Source organism: Gigantopelta aegis, chromosome 14, assembly GCF_016097555.1.
Source record: "Gigantopelta aegis isolate Gae_Host chromosome 14, Gae_host_genome, whole genome shotgun sequence".
In the NCBI taxonomy this organism is placed as follows: Eukaryota; Metazoa; Mollusca; class Gastropoda; order Neomphalida; family Peltospiridae; genus Gigantopelta; species Gigantopelta aegis.
In genome coordinates, this window is record NC_054712.1 from 46,724,073 (window position 1) to 46,743,332 (window position 19,260).

General features: G+C 39.7%; 1 protein-coding gene across 1 annotated transcript; it reads left to right on the plus strand.

Annotated features, from left to right (window-relative positions):
* Positions 1–2,841: 2,841 nt before the first annotated feature.
* On the plus strand, positions 2,842–18,707 carry LOC121388783. Its single transcript, XM_041520280.1, has 4 exons — positions 2,842–2,915; positions 12,522–12,784; positions 14,698–14,793; positions 17,081–18,707. The coding sequence occupies exons 2-4, from the start codon at positions 12,523–12,525 to the stop codon at positions 18,559–18,561; spliced, it is 1,839 nt and encodes a 612-aa protein (XP_041376214.1). The 5' UTR covers positions 2,842–2,915; position 12,522; the 3' UTR covers positions 18,562–18,707.
* The last annotated feature ends 553 nt before the right edge of the window (positions 18,708–19,260 follow it).

Consider the following 19,260-nt stretch of genomic DNA (forward strand, 5'->3'; position numbering starts at 1 on the left):
GAAACCTGCTATCGCCACTTCATGGGCTACTCTTCGAGTAGCAGCGCAAGGGATCTTTTATATGCACTTTCCCACAGACAGGATAGTACATACCACGGCCTTTGTTACACCAGTTGTGGAGCACTGGTTGGAACGAGACCATATTTAAAGGTGTATTCTCAACATTGCAGGTGTCCTGTTGTGATAAACAAATTACAAAGTGATCAATCTCCCATATAGGCCTAATCTTTGTATAATTAACTCAAGAATATCAAAAATGTATTGTGTTTCATCTTAGCATAAGCACTCGTTTCCTCAAGTGTATTTGGAGAAAAATTGTAAATAAAATACATAAAAAATCTTCACCAGCCAGTTCCATGTCAGTATGGAAATGCAAATGAAACTGAAACTAAGACTTCATCATGTCATGGGGGGGGGGGGGGGGGGGGGGGGACGTAACTCAGTGGTAAAGCACTCCATTGATGCACAGTCGGTTAAGAATCGATACCCGTCGGTGGTCCCATTGGGCTATTTCTAGTTCCAGCCAGCGAGAAATAGCCCAATGTGCCCACCGATGGGGATCGATCCCAAAACAGCCGCGCATCAAGTGAGCACTTTACCACTGGGCTACATTCCGCCCTATATCTAAACAATGAGATCTAACACAGTTCGATGGATGCACAACATGAAAATGTGTTCCGCAATCATAACACAATCTTTATTACCATCAACAAACTACATGTACACCGTTTACAGTGACAGATAGTCATTTCGATGTAATGAAATATTTACTTAAATATCTTCATTGATCTTTTTTTAATTGAAAATAAATTCTTATACATATACATGTAACTGTTAAGAATTATAAATATATTATTATTATTATTATTCACAGTTCAAAATATACAGAGAAATATAACCAGTGTGACACGTGTGTCATAATATCATGTGCACATGGAATGTGACGTCATAACTTAATGCGGCTTCCCCAGTTTTAGCTCTGTGTAGTCGCTTACCAAAACGAAGTGATTTCTAAAAATGATGTTATTTCGGCGTCTCCTTCCAGTTATGTTTAAAATGTTTTGACGTCACAAGGTCCTTGTTATTAATAAAAACAATAGTGGATAATAAAGAAATTATTACACTTGCGAGTGAATCATACTGATTTTATGAAACTTATGTCAGGATTCGCTCAGGCAATACAAAAATTCTAACATGCATTTCGTAAAATCAGTACGACACACAAGCTCTTGTAATAATCTCTATATGTGCTATAACAGAGCTGCATTCAGCCAGAGATGTTTGCAGTGGCAGATCCAGAAAATCCATTTGTGGGGGAGGGGGGGGGGGGGGGGGGGGCTCCAATGGCATGAGGTGGAATGCCAGTGGAACTTTGGGGGAGGTTTGGAGGGGATCGTAAAAAAAATGAAAATTAATATGTAATAAAATTATAACTTTCGCAAATAAATTTTTTTTATGCCATGAAGTATTGAGGAAATTACTGCTGTATGCCGAGTAGCAACACATTACAGTTTTTGAGTTAATTATTACAAATACAGTGAAACCCCTCTATACCGGACACTCTCGGGATCAAGTAAATTGGCCGGTGTTAAAAGGTATCCGGTTTAGAGAGGTTAAATTCTGTACTGATTTTTTAAAAAGGACCCTGAAAAATGTCCAGTTTTGGGGAACTTCTGTTTTACAGAGGGTTTGGTTTTTAGAGGTTTCACTGTACTTGTGACAATACAAAATATGGTATTTAAAACTTTGAGAATGCACCTTTAATATGTCTGACTGTGATAACTTGGTATCTATGCATAATAAAGGAAACTGTTAAAACTTTTGCTAATATAATGTAAAACATTGTATACTTGTTGAGTTGATATTGGGTCTGGTCTTACCTTTTAATCTTAATGTCAGGGTCATACTCACTCACTCACTCACTCACTCACTCACTCACTCTCTCTCTCTCTCTCTCTCTCTCTCTCTCTCTCTCTCTCTCTCTCTCTCTCTCTCTCTCTCTCTCTCTCTCTCTCTCTCTCTCTCTCTCTCTCTCTCTCTCTCTCTCTCTCTCTCTCTCTCTCTCTCTCTCTCTCTCTGGTCGTAGACAACACAACTCACTGTATAACATATTTTATATTTTAATAACTCATTAGTTTTTGGCAGCATATCATGGTTGGTTTGGGTTCTAACCTTGTTTAGTTTGTTTTTTGGAGGGAGTATTGTGAGGTTTTCTTGGTAGGCCTCTCGAGCACGTTTTAATGTTTTTCTTTCTTTCATTTTTACCAGTTAACTCTATAAAGACTGGATGCGGCGCATGCGTGCGGTCAGCAAATTGTTTTTGAGAAATACAATAGTTTCAATGAGAGCATCCAGACTGGCTGCGTTCCATGCGTGCGTCTGCAAGTCGCATGCGGCCAGACGTAATTAAATAATCGTATATAGTGTACATTCCCAAAACACAAGTCAGATGCAACAGTCGGTTGGTTTGTTTATGGGGGGGGGGGGGGGGGGATTCCTCCATATAAATAGACTAAAATATGTTAGTGCCTCCTCAATATAGATACTTCCCCTTAATAAATATGGTGTACCTGCCCCTACCCCTAACCTCACCCCAAACTCCAGATATCATTCCTACGGGCCTGTATTATATAATATTTATTAGACCCATGTTTGTGTTTTTTGTATTCACACACGACTAACAGATATTATGTTAGCAACCTTAGTTGGAGTTAACTCCCTTGATGTATTGGGTGAAAGTAATCGCCCTTGTTTTTTACTCTTCCTTCTTCTTTTGTATTTCTCAAGTAAAGTTGTGTTTTACTTTCTATGTTTGTGTTTCTGATCAGTAACTATTAGGGCGGCAACATTTCTCTTAACTGGCGTGGTGGCAGCAGGTATCGAAACCACGCGTCTGAACACAAGCAGACTTTCCCGTAAGCTGTCCTGTATAGTTTTATTACGTCACGTAGCTGATCGGTTCGGCGTTTAGCTCGCCTGTAACACACATTCTTTCATCGTAATTCTACAACACAAACACACCATGGCACAGACACACCGCGCTCCAAAACAATGGTCTCTAACAAAAGTAGAAACAGTAAATTCATTCGAAAACTGGCGTCAAAATGTACACGTCACTCGATCTCAACTTAGCCGTTTCTTGGCCGATGGATATGTACATGGGATAAGAAGTCCCGTACAGAACCCACAAGAGGTTTCGCTGACGATGGTGAACATATCCCAGTAAGACAACGTCTTACAGCTCAACAGAAAAGCAACTACTTAGACTTGATGTTGGGACAAATTGCAAATTATTTCCCCATCATATCTCGCAACACCATAATTAAAACATCCACATCTCTACCTTGCATCTGGCAGTCAATATGCCTACATTTTGGCTTCAAATCCACCGGGGGTCATTTTCTGGATTTTGATGAAATTCAACTACAGCCAGAGGAAAGACCAGAAGATCTCTTTCGGCGCCTAACTGCATTTGTAGAAGACGATCTACTCACACATGTTAGCAGCATCACTCACCATGGTGACCAGGTTGCTGAAGATGAGGAAATGTCTCCATCTCTTGAAAACTTTATTGTTCTTCAGTGGCTGAGACTTATCAATAAAGACCTACCTAGACTTGTCAAACAAAAGTATGGCACAGAACTTGGATCAAGAACTTTAGCATCAATCAAGCCAGAAATATCACAAGCTTTGCCGTCATTAATCGATGAATTACGCACGTCTGAAGATGCAAAGGTCATGTGCTCCTCAGCATGGCGGTCGCAACAAATACCCAGACACCAACAGGCTAAGCATGTTACCTCTGGGACGCCATCCAAAGTATACCCCATATGCAAAGCAGCAGATCGTTCCTATGATCATTTCCTGAGCCGTTGCAAACACCTTCCTGAAAGTGATCGCAAATTCCTTCTAAAAGCTCGACAAATAATCAACATAGCTGACAACGAGGACTCTGCAGACACTGATGACGACGAACAAAACGAATCGCCATCTGAATCTCACCAGTCTTCTAGTGCTTCTACACTGAGAGTGCAGATCAAAATATCACTCTACATAAATGTGTTTTACAAACACAACAATGTTCGAGTAACTCTTGACACCGGCGCCACTGGAAACATGGGTAGGTTATCAACTGCACAAGCATTGGGATTCCACATCAAAAAAACCTCACAGTCAGCACACCAAGCAGATGCCTCATCTCCCTTGAATGTGATTGGAGAAATTACTGCCATCTCGGGGAGATAAAAAATTCCATTTTGAAGGCTTGATCGTGGAACAACTAGATGTAGACATACTTGCTGGTACACCATTTATGGAAAGTAACGACATCGGCATTCGACCTGCAAGGCGTCAGATAAGTCTTAAAGATGGTACACTTGTTCACTACGGCTCTATATCTGAAACAAAGGATCAACACACCATTGGCCGAGCTCGTGTACTCGGAGCACTACCCACTACTACCACAGTGTGGCCCGGTGACTATGTTGAAATACCAGTGCCTGATGACTACGCACTTCAAGATGATTTGTATGCTGTAGAACCACGAACCGATAACATTCATGCTACTCAATCCAAAACATGGCCTCCACACAGTCTCCTCCAAAGTGTATCGGGGAGAATTCGCATACCAAACACAACCGACAGTCCACAACTCCTGAGGAAAAATTAACATTTTTGCCAAATTCGACCAGTATTCATCCCAGAAGTTGACAATGTCATTGACAAACCACATCACCCCAGAACATATACCAAATCACAGTCATATGGCAAGTTCTCAGACCAAATTCAAATAGACCCTCACCGTATTTTCTCTCTTCGGAAATCAGACATTCAGTGCTCTGGTTCAGGAATATGGTGATGTATTTGACCCTTCCATAGAATGCTATAATGGTGCCAGTGGTCCATTCCAAGCAGTAGTTAACATGGGTCCAGTACAACCTCCTCAGAGGAAGGGAAGAGTACCCCAGTACTCCAGAAAGCAACTCGGAGAACTTCAACAGATGCTCGATGACCTCGAGGACAAGGGAGTTTTCAAACGTCCTGAAGATGCAGGTATCAAGGTTGAATATGTTAACCCTTCCTTCCTTGTCAGAAAGCCATCAGGTGGCCATCGCCTAGTCACATCATTCGGTGATGTTGATCTTTACACCAAACCTCAGCCGTCCCTGTTACCTGATGTAGATTCAACATTAAGACAAATCGGTCAATGGATATATATTATTACCACTGATCTGTCCAGTGTTTTCTACCAAATACCACTTGACAAGAATTCCATGAAGTATTGTGGTGTTGCTACTCCGTTTCGCGGTATCCGTGTATACACCCGATCGGCAATGGGTATGCCAGGTTCAGAAACTGCACTAGAGGAACTTATGTGTAGAGTTCTGGGAGATTTATTGACGGAAGGGGTTGTCAGTAAACTAACTGATGACATGTATTGTGGCGGAAATACCCCTGAAGAATTAATCAACACTTGGCATCGGTTGTTGACAGCCCTTTGACACAACAACTTACGACTGTCAGCATACAAAACAATAATCATTCCACAATCAACCACAATCCTAGGATGGAATTGGCTGTATTCAGGCTAGTCCTCACTGCATCGCTACTTTAGCGTCATGTTCGCCTCCCAACTAAGTCTATGGGTTGCGCTCGTTCATTTGTGCATACAAAATTCTCGCCCGCGTTATACCCAGCTGTTCAAAGATCCTTGCCCCTTTTGATGATATTGTAGCAGGTCACCAGTCAAAAGATGAAATAGTTTGGAGCAATGACCTTCATGATGCCTTTTCTCATGCCCAGACAATGCTCTCCTCAAACAAAGCAATTGTTCTCCCAAACCCAAAAGACCAACTTTGGATTGTTACAGATGGAGCTGTTAAGGATCCAGGCATAGGAGCAACATTGTATGTAACTCGTTACAATCAACCTCGCGTTACAGGATTCTTCAGCGCAAAACTAAGACCACGTCAAGTCACATGGTTACCGTGTGAAATTGAAGCACTGTCGATTGCCGCTGCCACAAAGCACTTCAGTCCTTACATCATCCAGTCCAGTCTGAAACCTATCATCCTAACTGATAACAAACCTTGCATCCTTGCTTTTGAGAAGTTATGTCGTGGCGAATTTTCAGCAAGTCCTTGGGTTTCAACTTTTCTATCTACAGTCAGCAGATTTCAAGCCTCCGTCCGTCATCTGGCTGGTAATGCAAATATCCCATCAGATTTTGCTAGCCGAAATGCTCCAGAGTGTCACAATGAATTGTGTCAAATATGTGCTTTCATCCAAGAAACTGAAAATTCTGTTGTTCGACACATTCTCATAGATGACATACTATCAGGTAAAACTCGGATACCCTTCACCACGATATCAACTTGGCACTCTCACTACAAGAAGAGTGCAAGGATTTGCGGCGTACCGATTCTCACCTGATTCGAGGTACTCACCCTTCGAAGAAGCTCACCAACATCAAAGATGTTAAACGTTACATCAATACGGCAACCATTGCAAAAGATGGTCTCCTCGTCGTAAAGCGAAGTGATTCGCTATTCCCCACACGAGAATGTATTGTTGTTCCCTGACAAGTTCTAGAAGGTCCCTTCAATGCCTTACATATTCAGTTGAATCACCCATCAGCATTTCAACTGAAGAAGGTAGTTCAAAGATACTTCTTTGCGCTTGACATGGATCGTTCCATTGACTATGTATCCAACAACTGCCATCAGTGTGCTGCTCTGCACAAGACTCCATCTACCATTGTCGAACAAGTTCAAGTAATCCACCTGAGACTGTAGGCAGTCTCTTTGCTGCAGATATCCTTAAACGAGAACGCCAACTCATCATAGTTGTGAGGGAATGTGTTACATCCTTTACAGTCGCCTGTCTGATTGATAATGAACGTAGTGATGTCATTCGACAGGTACCGGCCTCGGTGGCGTCTTGGCAGGCCATCGGTCTACAGGCTGGTAGGTACTGGGTTCGGATCCCAGTCGAGGCATGGGATTTTTAATCCAGATACCGACTCCAAACCCTGAGTGAGTGCTCCGCAAGGCTCAATGGGTAGGTGTAAACCACTTGCACCGACCAGTGATCCATAACTGGTTCAACAAAGGCCATGGTTTGTGCTATCCTGCCTGTGGGAAGCGCAAATAAAAGATCCCTGCCTGTGGGAAGCGCAAATAAAAGATCCCTTGCTGCCTGTCGAAAAAAGAGTAGCCTATGTGGCGACAGCGGGTTTCCTCTTCAAAACAGTGTCAAAATGACCATATGTTTGACGTCCAATAGCCGATGATAAGAAAAAAAATCAATGTGCTCTAGCGGCGTCGTTAAATAAAACAAACTTTACTTTACTTTTTTCATTCGACAGGCATTGATTCATTTGTGCATAGAATTACGCCCTCTTGACGGACCCCAACAGTCATCCGCACAGATCCTGCTCCAGGCTTTCTCGCGCTGGCAAATGAGTTTCCTACACAAACACAGAATCACTCTTGAAATCGGTAGGGTCAAGAACATCAACAAAAACCCAATAAGGGAAAAAAGATCTATGACAACCGGATCCCCTTACTTGTTTACTTAACGCACAGCCTCCCAATGTGGAGAGCTGCTATCCATTGAGAACAGTTGTACTGAAGGCACTAATTTACTCTATTGCCTTTTTAAACACAGCAACAACTAACAGATCTCATGAAGGAAGTCAGATGTAATAAAGTAAAATGATGTTTATTTATTTACAAAACAAGCAATCGATTGTTGTGTACTTAACCAAGCAAGCCCGGCAAGGCTGTGCAGTGAACACCGTGAGCTTTGATGTTTTGTCTGTGACACTCCGGCTAGACGGAATCGGTGATGGGGATTAAGAATTAGCAATACAGGTGTAATTCTAGTAACTTAAATGCTTGACAATCAACAGTCTACAGTAATAACAACGCAAAAGATTTGATAAGTGTTAAATCTACCAGGTCGATTTAAGGATTTTGTGTTGAACTAACATTCACCATGTTTTTGTTCTAAACACGACATAGAAATATACTGTGTCAGTGTCATGAATCTGCATTTAGCTATCGTTTACCATGTTTTATTCCAGACCCCAACGACAAGAACATCTACCTTGTCGATTTTGATGACTTTGTGTTGGTTTAATAGTAACCATACAGTTATTCTATACTCACAGACAGTAAGTTCTAACCTTAAAAGAATCTGACAGTAGGCCTACATTAACAGTACAAAAACAAAAAGAAGAAAAAAGTGGTTACGCCAGATATTATGTTAGCAACCTTAGTTGGAGTTATCTCCCTTGATGTATTGGGTGAAAGTAATGGCCCTTGTTTTTTACTCTTTCTTCTCCTTTTGTATTTCTCAAATAAAGTTGTGTTTTATTTTCTAAGGTCTCACTACACAGATCACTTCCGGGTTCCTAATTGTGACACATGCTATACACATGGTTCACATATTCACTTCTAGGAAATGGTGAAGAATTAAAACAATATGTATGTTTAATGGTAAGCCTTCTGGCTGTATTTTGCCCATGTTATTTTGTAATATTGTGCATCGACCTTTTGGAACATGGGCAAGTGACAGCCCGAGTGAATCGGTTAATGAACCACCTATTCGGACCGGTACTACAGCCAGATGCGGTTATATAGCAAAAAACTGAGTCGGAAATGTTCTCAATTTTGGAGTTAAAATAAATGCTTATATAATGTATGTTCGCAATGGTGTATGTTGTTAGTGCCAACGAGAACCCGTTCTATGGGCAAGCTTCGCTTGAATTTGGGCAATTTAACATGGGTTTCAATGGCAGCTGACATCTGTGTAGTGAGACCTAAGTTTGTGTTTCTGATCAGTAACTATTAGGGCGGCAACTTTTCTCTTAAAGGGACACACCCTAGTTACGTTTATTTGTTAACCATTACGGCGTTGTTTTTCGCTATTAAACCCCATTTTTCACAAATAAAATTGCACTTTACTTACATTTTATTATTTAGAATACACATTTCCATTCACCTGAAGTGCTTTTTGGTAATCCTGATGTTTGTAAAACCACGAAATGCATTTTTTTGCATTTTTTCACAAAACGTGTTGTCGAGAAAAAACCGTTAAGCAAGCGAGGTCCAATCTATTTTTAATGTTACAGACGTTGATATATCACGTGACCGTTATCATTTTGGTTCGGTTTGTTTTCTCGTGCACGGTTCGCGCAATCAACATCCGATTTGTTGTTGTTCATTTGTGAGATTTTTCTTCACAGTTCGTGAACATTTTCAGTAACAATAAAGTTCAGACAAGTAAGTGTCTCAATACAAAACGTTACAAACCCTTAAAACCAATAATTTTGCTACGTCCTACTATATCTGGAGAGGGGGTACAACCAGGACAGAACAGTTGGAACATGTCCAGGAGAGGTGAAACGAACGCACCCCAAGTCTGTGAAATTTGTCGTGACGTAGGCATTGTTGTGCTTCTACCGGTGACATCAGAATACTAACTTTCAAAATTATTTCAAGCAATTGGGACATGGGGATTCCCATGGTATTTATCGATATAAAACCTGCTTTTTCACTTCATTTGATAAAAACGTGATCTAAGTGTGTTACAGGTTTGTAGATTAACCAAATTATAATTTATTTTCGCTGGATGGAACTAGGGTGTGCGGCTTTAACTGGCGCAAATAAGTGGTCGGCCGAGGTAGGGGATTTAGAACTAAATCAATAAACACTGTAACATTATACAATACACACGCACAGACACGTACAACACTCGAAGTCCGTCTTTGATACGGTAGTCTGACAGATAAAGACATGACACCAATTAGATACGATAACGTAGCGCTGAGCGTAGGCGAAAGTTTCCGTTACAGTACCGTAACTAGACCCCAATCTACTCGTGACCTTCCACGAAGGACGACTTTCAGATTGTTTTATAGACTACCCTGCGAGTGACGGACAGCCAGGTAAAATAAATAGGGGGTTCGTAATTTTCACAATATTGCTAGCGTGTAGTTTTAATAAGGGGCGAATGTTCGAATGACCCATAGTTCATCAAGATTAACTTTGGCTACAAGTGCAAGCACTACCAAAGGTTAATCCTGGGGACGAACAACGCCATTAGCCATTGTGGGGAGGGGGGTTGCCAATGAAACATATTTCTCTCTCCTTTTAATGAGGAATCATTTCTGTTTAACATCCTGAACAGGGCACACATCAAATTTGGTATATCTTGTTCAACTCTCTGGCCTCCTCGTGGCGAGCAAGGGGCAACAGTAACGTTTTTACGTACTGGCAAACAAGAGAGAAATATGTTTCATTGCCCCCCCCCCCCCCCCCCCACACACACACAGACACACACACACCCGGACGATTTTAGAAGAAAACTCAGAAAAAAGACAGGTAAGTAAGTTTAAAACTTAGTACTTATGTTTTAGTTATTTTTAGAGACATCAATGAACTGTTTTTTTCTTTAAAATATATATATATATATATATATATATATATATATATATATAATATGTGTGCGTGTGTGTGTAAAACATAATTTTTATTTAATTTTTATTAATTAATGTTTTTTTAATTTTTTTATTAACTTTAATTTCATTTATTTTATTTTAATTTATTAACTTTAATTTATTTTTACTTTTAAGTTATTTTATTAACTTTAATTAATTTTTAGTTTTATGTTTTTTGTTTTATTCATTATGAAACGAGAAATGACTTCACCGATCCTTTTCCACATACAAGATTGTTCCGAGTTTCATTTTCCTCCCATAATGCACCGCGCGTTTTAAAAACAAGTCATACAGTCGGTCGTTTTTCCTTTAATTCAAAGTGAAGATCGTTTCAAAGTAAGTATTTCTTAGTGTCCATATGCTCCAAATAGATCACAGTACACGATTTGGGTAGAAAAACGTGATGACAGTCGTTTTTCTTTTAGTTTGACCGCAATTCGGATTGAATTCCGTTCCGAGCAAAATTGCTCGGAAGGGCGCTAATGGCGTTGTTCGTCCCCAGGATTAACCTTTGGTAGTGCTTGCACTTGCTTGCACTTGTAGCCAAAGTTAATCTTGATGAACTACCTTTGGTAGTGCTTGCACTTGCTTGCACTTGTAGCCAAAGTTAATCTTGATGAACTAGAATGACCCACTGAACTGGAAACAGTTATGGATTATTCTGCATTCAACTGTTGTTGCTTTGACAGTCCACCGATCAGCAATTAGATTATCCTTGATGCCTGATCAACCTTGAAGGGCGCAAAACCACTGTAAATACTTGACTATAAGGTGGGGTGGGGTGAATTGTAGACACACGGTCTATTCAGGGTCCGGATACTATTTGATACCTGGTTTCAAGAACAGACCTCGGAAATATTTTTGGGAGAAACAAATTGTTATAAATGTTCGGGGTGGGGGTGGGACGATAGGTCCCCTACCATGGATCAGGGCCATATATTCGGGGGGGGGGGGCAGGGGTGGCAGTTGCCCCTCTGAGAATCTCTTCTTTTTTTTTACTCCAGCATACACATCTCAGGGTTTAATTTGTATAGTGTTTCATTGGTTTATAAAAAAAGTAGTGCCGCCCCCCCCCCCCCCCCCCCGGATTTTGATCAGGATACGCCCTGTCGATCTGCCTTGTATAGTAGCATCAGGGTCTAGTTCATCAAGATAAACGTCTCCGGCACGATATTTATTATTGTGATGTTTATTGCTGTCCAATAAATGTCAAAATGTTAAAAAACGGACCGTAGATGTTTACCTTGGTGAACTACATCAGGGTCATGCTTGTGTAATCAAACAACCAAACATCCATTTACACTGAGGTGTAATTGAGGAGTTTATATAGTTAAGACCTCAAGCTCTATAGTGACCTCAAGCTATTTCCCGTTCCAGCCAGTGCACCATGACTGGTAACTCAAACACATGGTATATGTTATTCTGTCTGTGGGATGGTGCATATGTAAGACCCCTTGCTACTAATGGAAAAATGAAGTGGGTTTCCTTTATATTTTAGAAATACCACATTTCACATCCAATAGCCAATGATCAATAAATCATTGTGCACTATAGTTGTGTTGTTAAAAACAAAACTCTTTTGTTAAAGATCATTGTTAATTTAAAAACCAGGAAATGGTCATATATTTGTGACAAGGCAGCCTATCACAGCACTAGGGGTGGGGTGGGAGCATAAACTTTGTTCAAACAGGGTTTTTCAGGGCTCACCCTGCCCATTGTCAAATTAGCCAACTGCTAATATTTGTACAAAGTGACTACAATATATAGTATTTGGCTAATAAAACTGTTCATCGAGCCATTGTTTAAGCATTCTCAAGGAAATACTCTACATATCTGAAAATGGCTAAACCTAAATTTTTCCGAATGTAAGCTCAGGGATTTGTTTGTTAATTAACACATTTATTCTCTCTCTCTCTCTCTCTCTCTCTGTGTGTGTGTGTGGCCATCACCATTTAAAATGCTTTCCGTTTTATACTATTGATATTTCAACACTCCATATACTTTGAACATTCATCAGGATGGCGTCTGCTCCCCGTGACAGTATAGCCTGTGGAATATGCATGGACAGATTCCGTGATCCGAGAAGCCTTCTGTGTGGCCATTCCTTCTGTCACCAATGTCTGGAGGACCACGTCTTCAGCACAGTCACCTGGTGCTGTTTCCGCTGCCCCATCTGCAGAAAAGCCAATTACTTCGACAACACCAAGTCCCTGGCTGAACAGTTTGGCCTCAACTACTCCCTCATACAGATCAGTGAGCGGATCACGCAACAGCAGATGGGTGAGTCTCACAAAGAATGATAGAAAAACATATCTATACAGTGCCGAGTAATGGGCGGCAGGGTGCAATATTACAGCAATGAAATTTTTAAAAAAACATTTAGTTGTAAAGTGCTCGGTTTTAACTTTGTCTTTTTGGAAAGGATCCTATACCAATATTACTGTGATCCTTCTGTTTTTGCTGCCCCCCATGTTATTTCAGGCTTGATAGTTCAAGTTTGTTTCAATAACACAACTAGAGCATATTGCTTTATTGATTGGAAGGAAGAAGGAAATGATTTATTTAACGATGCACTCAACACATTTCATTTACCGTTATATGGCGTCGGACACATGGTTAAAAACCACAGAGGTATTGAGGGAGAAAACTCGTTGTCGCCACTTCATGGGCTACTCTTTTTCGATTAGCAGCAAGGGATCTTTTATATGCACCATCCCATAGACAGGATAGCACATATCACAGCCTTTGATGTACCAGTTGTGGTGCACTGGCTGGAGCAAGAAACAGCCCAACAGACCGACCGCTCATCAAGCGAGCGCTTTACCACTGGGCTATGTCTCGCCCCTCTTATTGATTGGATGCCAAACATTTGGTAATTATGACATATTTTCTTGGAGAGGAAACCTGCTATACATGTATTAGTAGCAATGGATCTTTTATATGCACCAATCCACAAACAGGATAACACATACCATGGCCTTTGATATTCCAGTCATGATGCACCGACTGGAACTGGGAAATAGTCCAGTGGGCCCACCAATGGGGATTGATCTGAGACTGACCATGCATCAGGCAAGTGCTTGACCACTGGGCTACATCCTGCCTGTACCTAGTAGGAGGCAGGGGGGCAAAATTACAAAAACTATTCATTTTAGTTTAAAAGTGCCTTTTTGTCATTCAGGAAAAGATCCCATCCCAGTACTATTTCTTTTTTTAGTGTTTTCTTATTCTTCTTGTTTTGCTGCCCAACCTTGTACCCATAGTAATTTCAGGCTAGATAATTGATGTTAAAGGGACATTCCTGAGTTTGCTGCAATTTTAAAGATGTTATCGACTAACAGAGACTTTTTAATGATTGTAATTACATATCAAATGTATTTTTCGGCATAAAATATTAGTTGCTGTATATTAAACATGTTTCTGATGGTTCTAATATTTGTAGTAGGTTAAATTTTACAAATATTAAGATGACCAGAAACACATTGAGTATACAGACACTACTATTCTAAACAAGAAAATATATTTAATATGTAAGTTTAATCGTAGAAATATTTAATTAGTCGGAAACATCTTACAATGCAGCAAACTCAGGAATGTCCCTTTAAAACATCTTACAATGCAGCAAACTCAGGAATGTCCCTTTAAAGTTTATTTTGTTTAATGACACTACCACGCTCTATATATGTGCACATTGTATTGTGGTCCTTAACCATATGTCTGACGCCACATAACTGTAAATTTAAAAAATGTGTTGAGTGCGTTGTTAAATAAAACATTTCTTCCTTCCTTCCAGTTGAAGTAAAATATTATTTGGTCTCGCTATCCTTTCATGTTTTTGATACTCTCAACAACTCGGGGGCGGGACATAGCTCAGTGGTACAGCACTTGGTTGATGCACGATCGTTCTAGGATCGATTCCTTCTGTGGAACCATTGGGCTATTTCTCATTCCAGCCAGTGCTCCACAACTGGTGTAACAAAGGCTGTGGTATCTACTATTCTGTCTGTGGGATGGTGCATATAAAAGATCCCTTGCTATTAATCTAAAAGAGTAGCCCATGAAGTGGCGACAGCAGGTTTCCTCTCTCAATATCTGTGTGGTCCTCAACCATAAGTTTGACGCCATATAACCGTAATAAAATATGTTGAGTGTGTCATTAAATAAAACACTTCTTTCATTTTCTTTCTCAACAGCTCCTGTGGTGACCGGTTCAAGCAACGTCGTTGTAGCAGGAGGTAACATCGTTGACAGCAAAGTCAATATCACCATCACCAACGTTTACGGAATAGGTATGGTAATAAATTTGAAGTGAGGTCTATGTTTATAGAACAAATTGAAACACATTTTTCAAATAAAACCCAGAAACTTTGGTTCATTCTTTTGTGTCCTTTACAGCTGACTTCTCTTAGTTTGTAACACATGTACTGTCAAAGAAAGAAAGACATGTTTTATTTAACGACACACTCAATACATTTTATTTATGGTTATATGGTGTCAGACATATGGTTAAGGACCATACAGATATTGAGAGAGGAAACCCGCTGTCCCCACTTCATGGGCTACTTTTTTTTATTAGCAGCAAAGGATCTTTTATATGCACCATCCCAGACAGGATAGTACATACCACGGCCTTTGTTACACCAGTTGTGGAGCACTGGCTGGATGTACTGTCATGGTAATCAGCATTTCAGATTATCTAAAAATATCTTTGATGTGCGGTCGGTTTGGGATTGATTCCCGTCAGTGGGACCATTGCACAAATTTCTCGCTTCAACCAGTGCACCACGACTGGTACATCAAAGGCCATGGTATGTACTACCCTGTCTATGGGATGGTGCATATAAAAGATGTCTTGCTGCTAATCGAAAAGAGCAGCCCATGAAGTGGCGACAGTGGGTTTCCTCCCTCAATATCTGTGTGGTCCTTAACCATATGTCCGACGCCATATAACCGTAAATAAAATTTGTTGAATGTGTCATTAAATAAAACATTTCCTTCCTTCAGATTATCTTTTACTTTATGTTTTTAAAAAATCCAAATAAGGTTAAAGCACTCGCCTCGGCCATCTGTTCTGGATAGTTAAAAGTTAAAGTTTGTTTTGTTTAACGACATCACTAGAGCACATTGATTTATTAATCATCACTATTGATTGTCAAACATTTGGTAATTCTGACATATAGTATTAGAGAGGAAACACTATATTTTTTCATTAGTAGCAAGGCTAAGGGGATCTTTTATATGCACCATACCACAGACAAGATAGCACATACCATGACCGTTGATATACCAGTCGTGGTGTACTGGCTGGAACAGGAAATACTGTCCTGGATAGAGGTTAATGCCTGACATTTACCAGGGCCTCTAAATTATGGTAGCCCCACTCACATGGCTAGTGATATTCAATGTTGGGCTAGTAAATAACTACTATTGCCATGCCAGACGGCTAGTGAAAAAAAGAAGTTAAGTGTTTTTTGTAAATATGAATATCCTGACCCCACCCCAACCCCCAAAGTTAGTATTTTTAAGCTCTATCTCCCTCTTTAGGTGACATAGTATCTGATTATTACTATTATTTAGTAAAATTGTATTAACTTATAGTGAATTTTTAATCATGGCTAGTAAATGTATTAAATCACTGATCCCATGGCTAGTTGATTTTTTTTAAATTCTACAAGCCCTGCATTTTCCCATTTAAAGGTTAACTTCTTATTAACTTCCCATTTATAGGTTAACTTTATATGATAACGTAAAGTTAAAACCAGTCCCAAAAAAAAGCTTCTCCAAGTTGTATGTCTTCATTTCCAATAAAGGCCATTTCAAAGTTATAATTTTTTTTATAGAAAATTGCTTTTTGGCTAAAAAAACCCAAAACAAACCATGAGTTATCTTCCTTGAAGAGAGACCAAAAAAGATCAAGAATGACATAAAATAAAGTTTGTTTTGTTTAAAGACTCCACTAGAGCACATTGATTTATTAAATCATTGGCTGTTGAATGTCAAACATTAGTTAATTTCAAATGTTAGGTAATTTTGACATATAGTCAAACCCACTACATTTTTCCATTAGTAGCAAGGAATTTTGTATATATACACCATCCCACAGACAGGATAACACATACCACAGCCTTTGATACACCACTGGCTGGAACAAGAAATAGCCCAACTATGCATCAGGTGGGCTACATCCAACTATAAGAATCCTTGTTTTTGAATAAATTTTGTCATGTCATAGGTACAGGTATGTTGTAATATGCTGTGGTACTTGGGTAAAAGCAAAAACAGGAATTATTTTTACTAGTTATGAGGAATACAAAGTATATAGTGAAATAGATTTATGCTCTGTGGTACTTACATAAAAGCAAAAACTGGAATTATTTTTAGTACTTTTTACTAGTTATGAGGAATAGAAAGTATACAGTAAAATAGATTTAAACCATATAACTCGTAGAACTTAATCATTTTATTATAAAGTTAACCTTAAACAATGGACAGGTAGAATAATTCAAACAGTTAATCATTGGTTAGAATCTTATATTATTCAGTCGATTAATTAAAGATTTTTTATTATTTACACAGACACACCCAAAGCAAAGCTGAAAAAGTCCCTGGATCAACTGGAAACATCGTTCCAGTCCATGGAGGTGAAACTTCAGTACCAGCGTCAACAAGAGTTAGTGAATCTCGACCTCAACGTGTCGCAGATTAAACATGACATCGATGCCAGTGCTGAGAAACTGATAGAACTCTACAAAGCCTCAGACAGTGATCATAAGAATGTTGAGAAGTTTACAGAGGAAATCTGTGGTGGTCGGGAATCTCAACATATCCAGTTATCTAAACTACACGAGACTGCCAGAACTAAAATAGACGAACAGTTTAATGAGGAAAGAATGGTGTTAGTTGAACCAAGACAATTGTTACAGGATAATTTGTTGGTTAAAAATTCGTTAACAGACTTAGAAATTGAAAAGAACACAGAAAGAATTGATAATGCTAACAAAATATTAACAGATTATTTGGCTCAAAATCAGACAAAACCCACACAAACAAGAATCACATTTACAAAATCTGCATGCGAAGGAGATGCAATTTGTCCAAATATTGGTATACTTTCTTGGACAGACGGACGGACCGAGATGAAAGGAGAGACCATTTGTCCAGATATTGGTATACTTTGTCTGACAGACGGACAGACAGATATGGAGATGAAACAAGACACGGAAGACAGACAGGAAACTGGACATAAAAACCAGGAAAGTGTCTATTTAAAACTTCTGAAGGTCATCAACACCAGATATGATCCTAATACAACCGAACTTACTCCCCTTCTGACTTCAATCGATGTAATAGTCGTATACGAATCATTAAAAGTACTAGTAGCTGATTGCAGGAACTTGTGTATTAAATGCTACAATTATGACGACGGCATGCTGTATTGTTCTTATAAGACAAGTGATGCGCCACGTGGTCTAGCGAAACTACAGGACTGTCGAGTGGTCGTAACATTACCACATGAGCGACAGATTGTTTTTTTCACTGTTACTGATGTCATCACAGTAACCAATACTCTGAATATGGAGAAGGGATATTTCAACATAACCCAGTTACACGACTCCCATCTGGCAGCCACTGTATGGTTGTCGAAACCTGGCTGTGTCGATATCCTTGACCTCAAGGGTCACGTGATGCGTTCCATATCGAACCTGACCGCTAAACCTTGGTATGTCACAGTGTTGGGTATTAACCTGTTCGTCGTGTCGGGTGTGAACACTGTGACGTGCATGACATCATCTGGTGACATCAACTGGGTGACATCTCCCAACACCAAACCGAGGTTTGCGTGGGGTATAGCGTGTGACAGATCGGGCTTTGTGTATGTGGTGGATCGCGACAGCAATACCGTTATTCAGCTGTCCCCTAGTGGCGAGTATTTGTGCGATGTTCTCACTGGACATGACAAGATATCGGTCCCGAGGGCTCTGTGTTTTAACAGGGACTTGCTGTACATGACTCAGGATAACGGAGAAATAAAAATATTTATAGCAAAACAGAATTAGGGCCATATGAAGCCTAAAACAAATAGGAGTATGTTGATACAAAAAAAAAAAACCACCAATTATCGGGTCACAGTAATATAGAATATTTCTATCCAGATCAAATTTTTTTCGACTATTAATAAAAAAACAACAGCTTTTGAGTTGGATTGGGTTGGTATTTTTTTTTTTTGGGGGGGGGGGGGGGGGGGGCAACTAATTTTCTGTCCCTTTCCTGCTAGTTACTCACTTGAGAATTTCAGGTGATCTTGAAGAAATCACAAATGTCTTCATGTGAATCTGTCTAAAATGATTGAGAATCTATCAATACCATTCGTCACAACAGTCATGCATATTTAAAGGAAGGAAGACAGTGTTTTATTTAACGATGCACTCAACACATTTTATTTAGTTATATGGCATCAGACATATGGTTAAGAACCCCATAAATATTGAGAGGAAACCCGCTGTCGCCACTTCATGGGCTACTCTTTTCGATTAGCAGCAAGGGATCTTTTATATGCACCATCCCAAAGACAGGATAGTACATACCACGGCCTTTGTTACACCAGTTGTGGAGCACTGTTTGGAAACGAGACCATATTTAAAGGTGCATTCTCAACGTTGCAGGTGTTTTATTTGTGATAAACAAATTACAAAGTGATCAATCTCCTATATAATCTTTGTATAATTAACTCAAGAATATCATCATGTCAAGGGGGG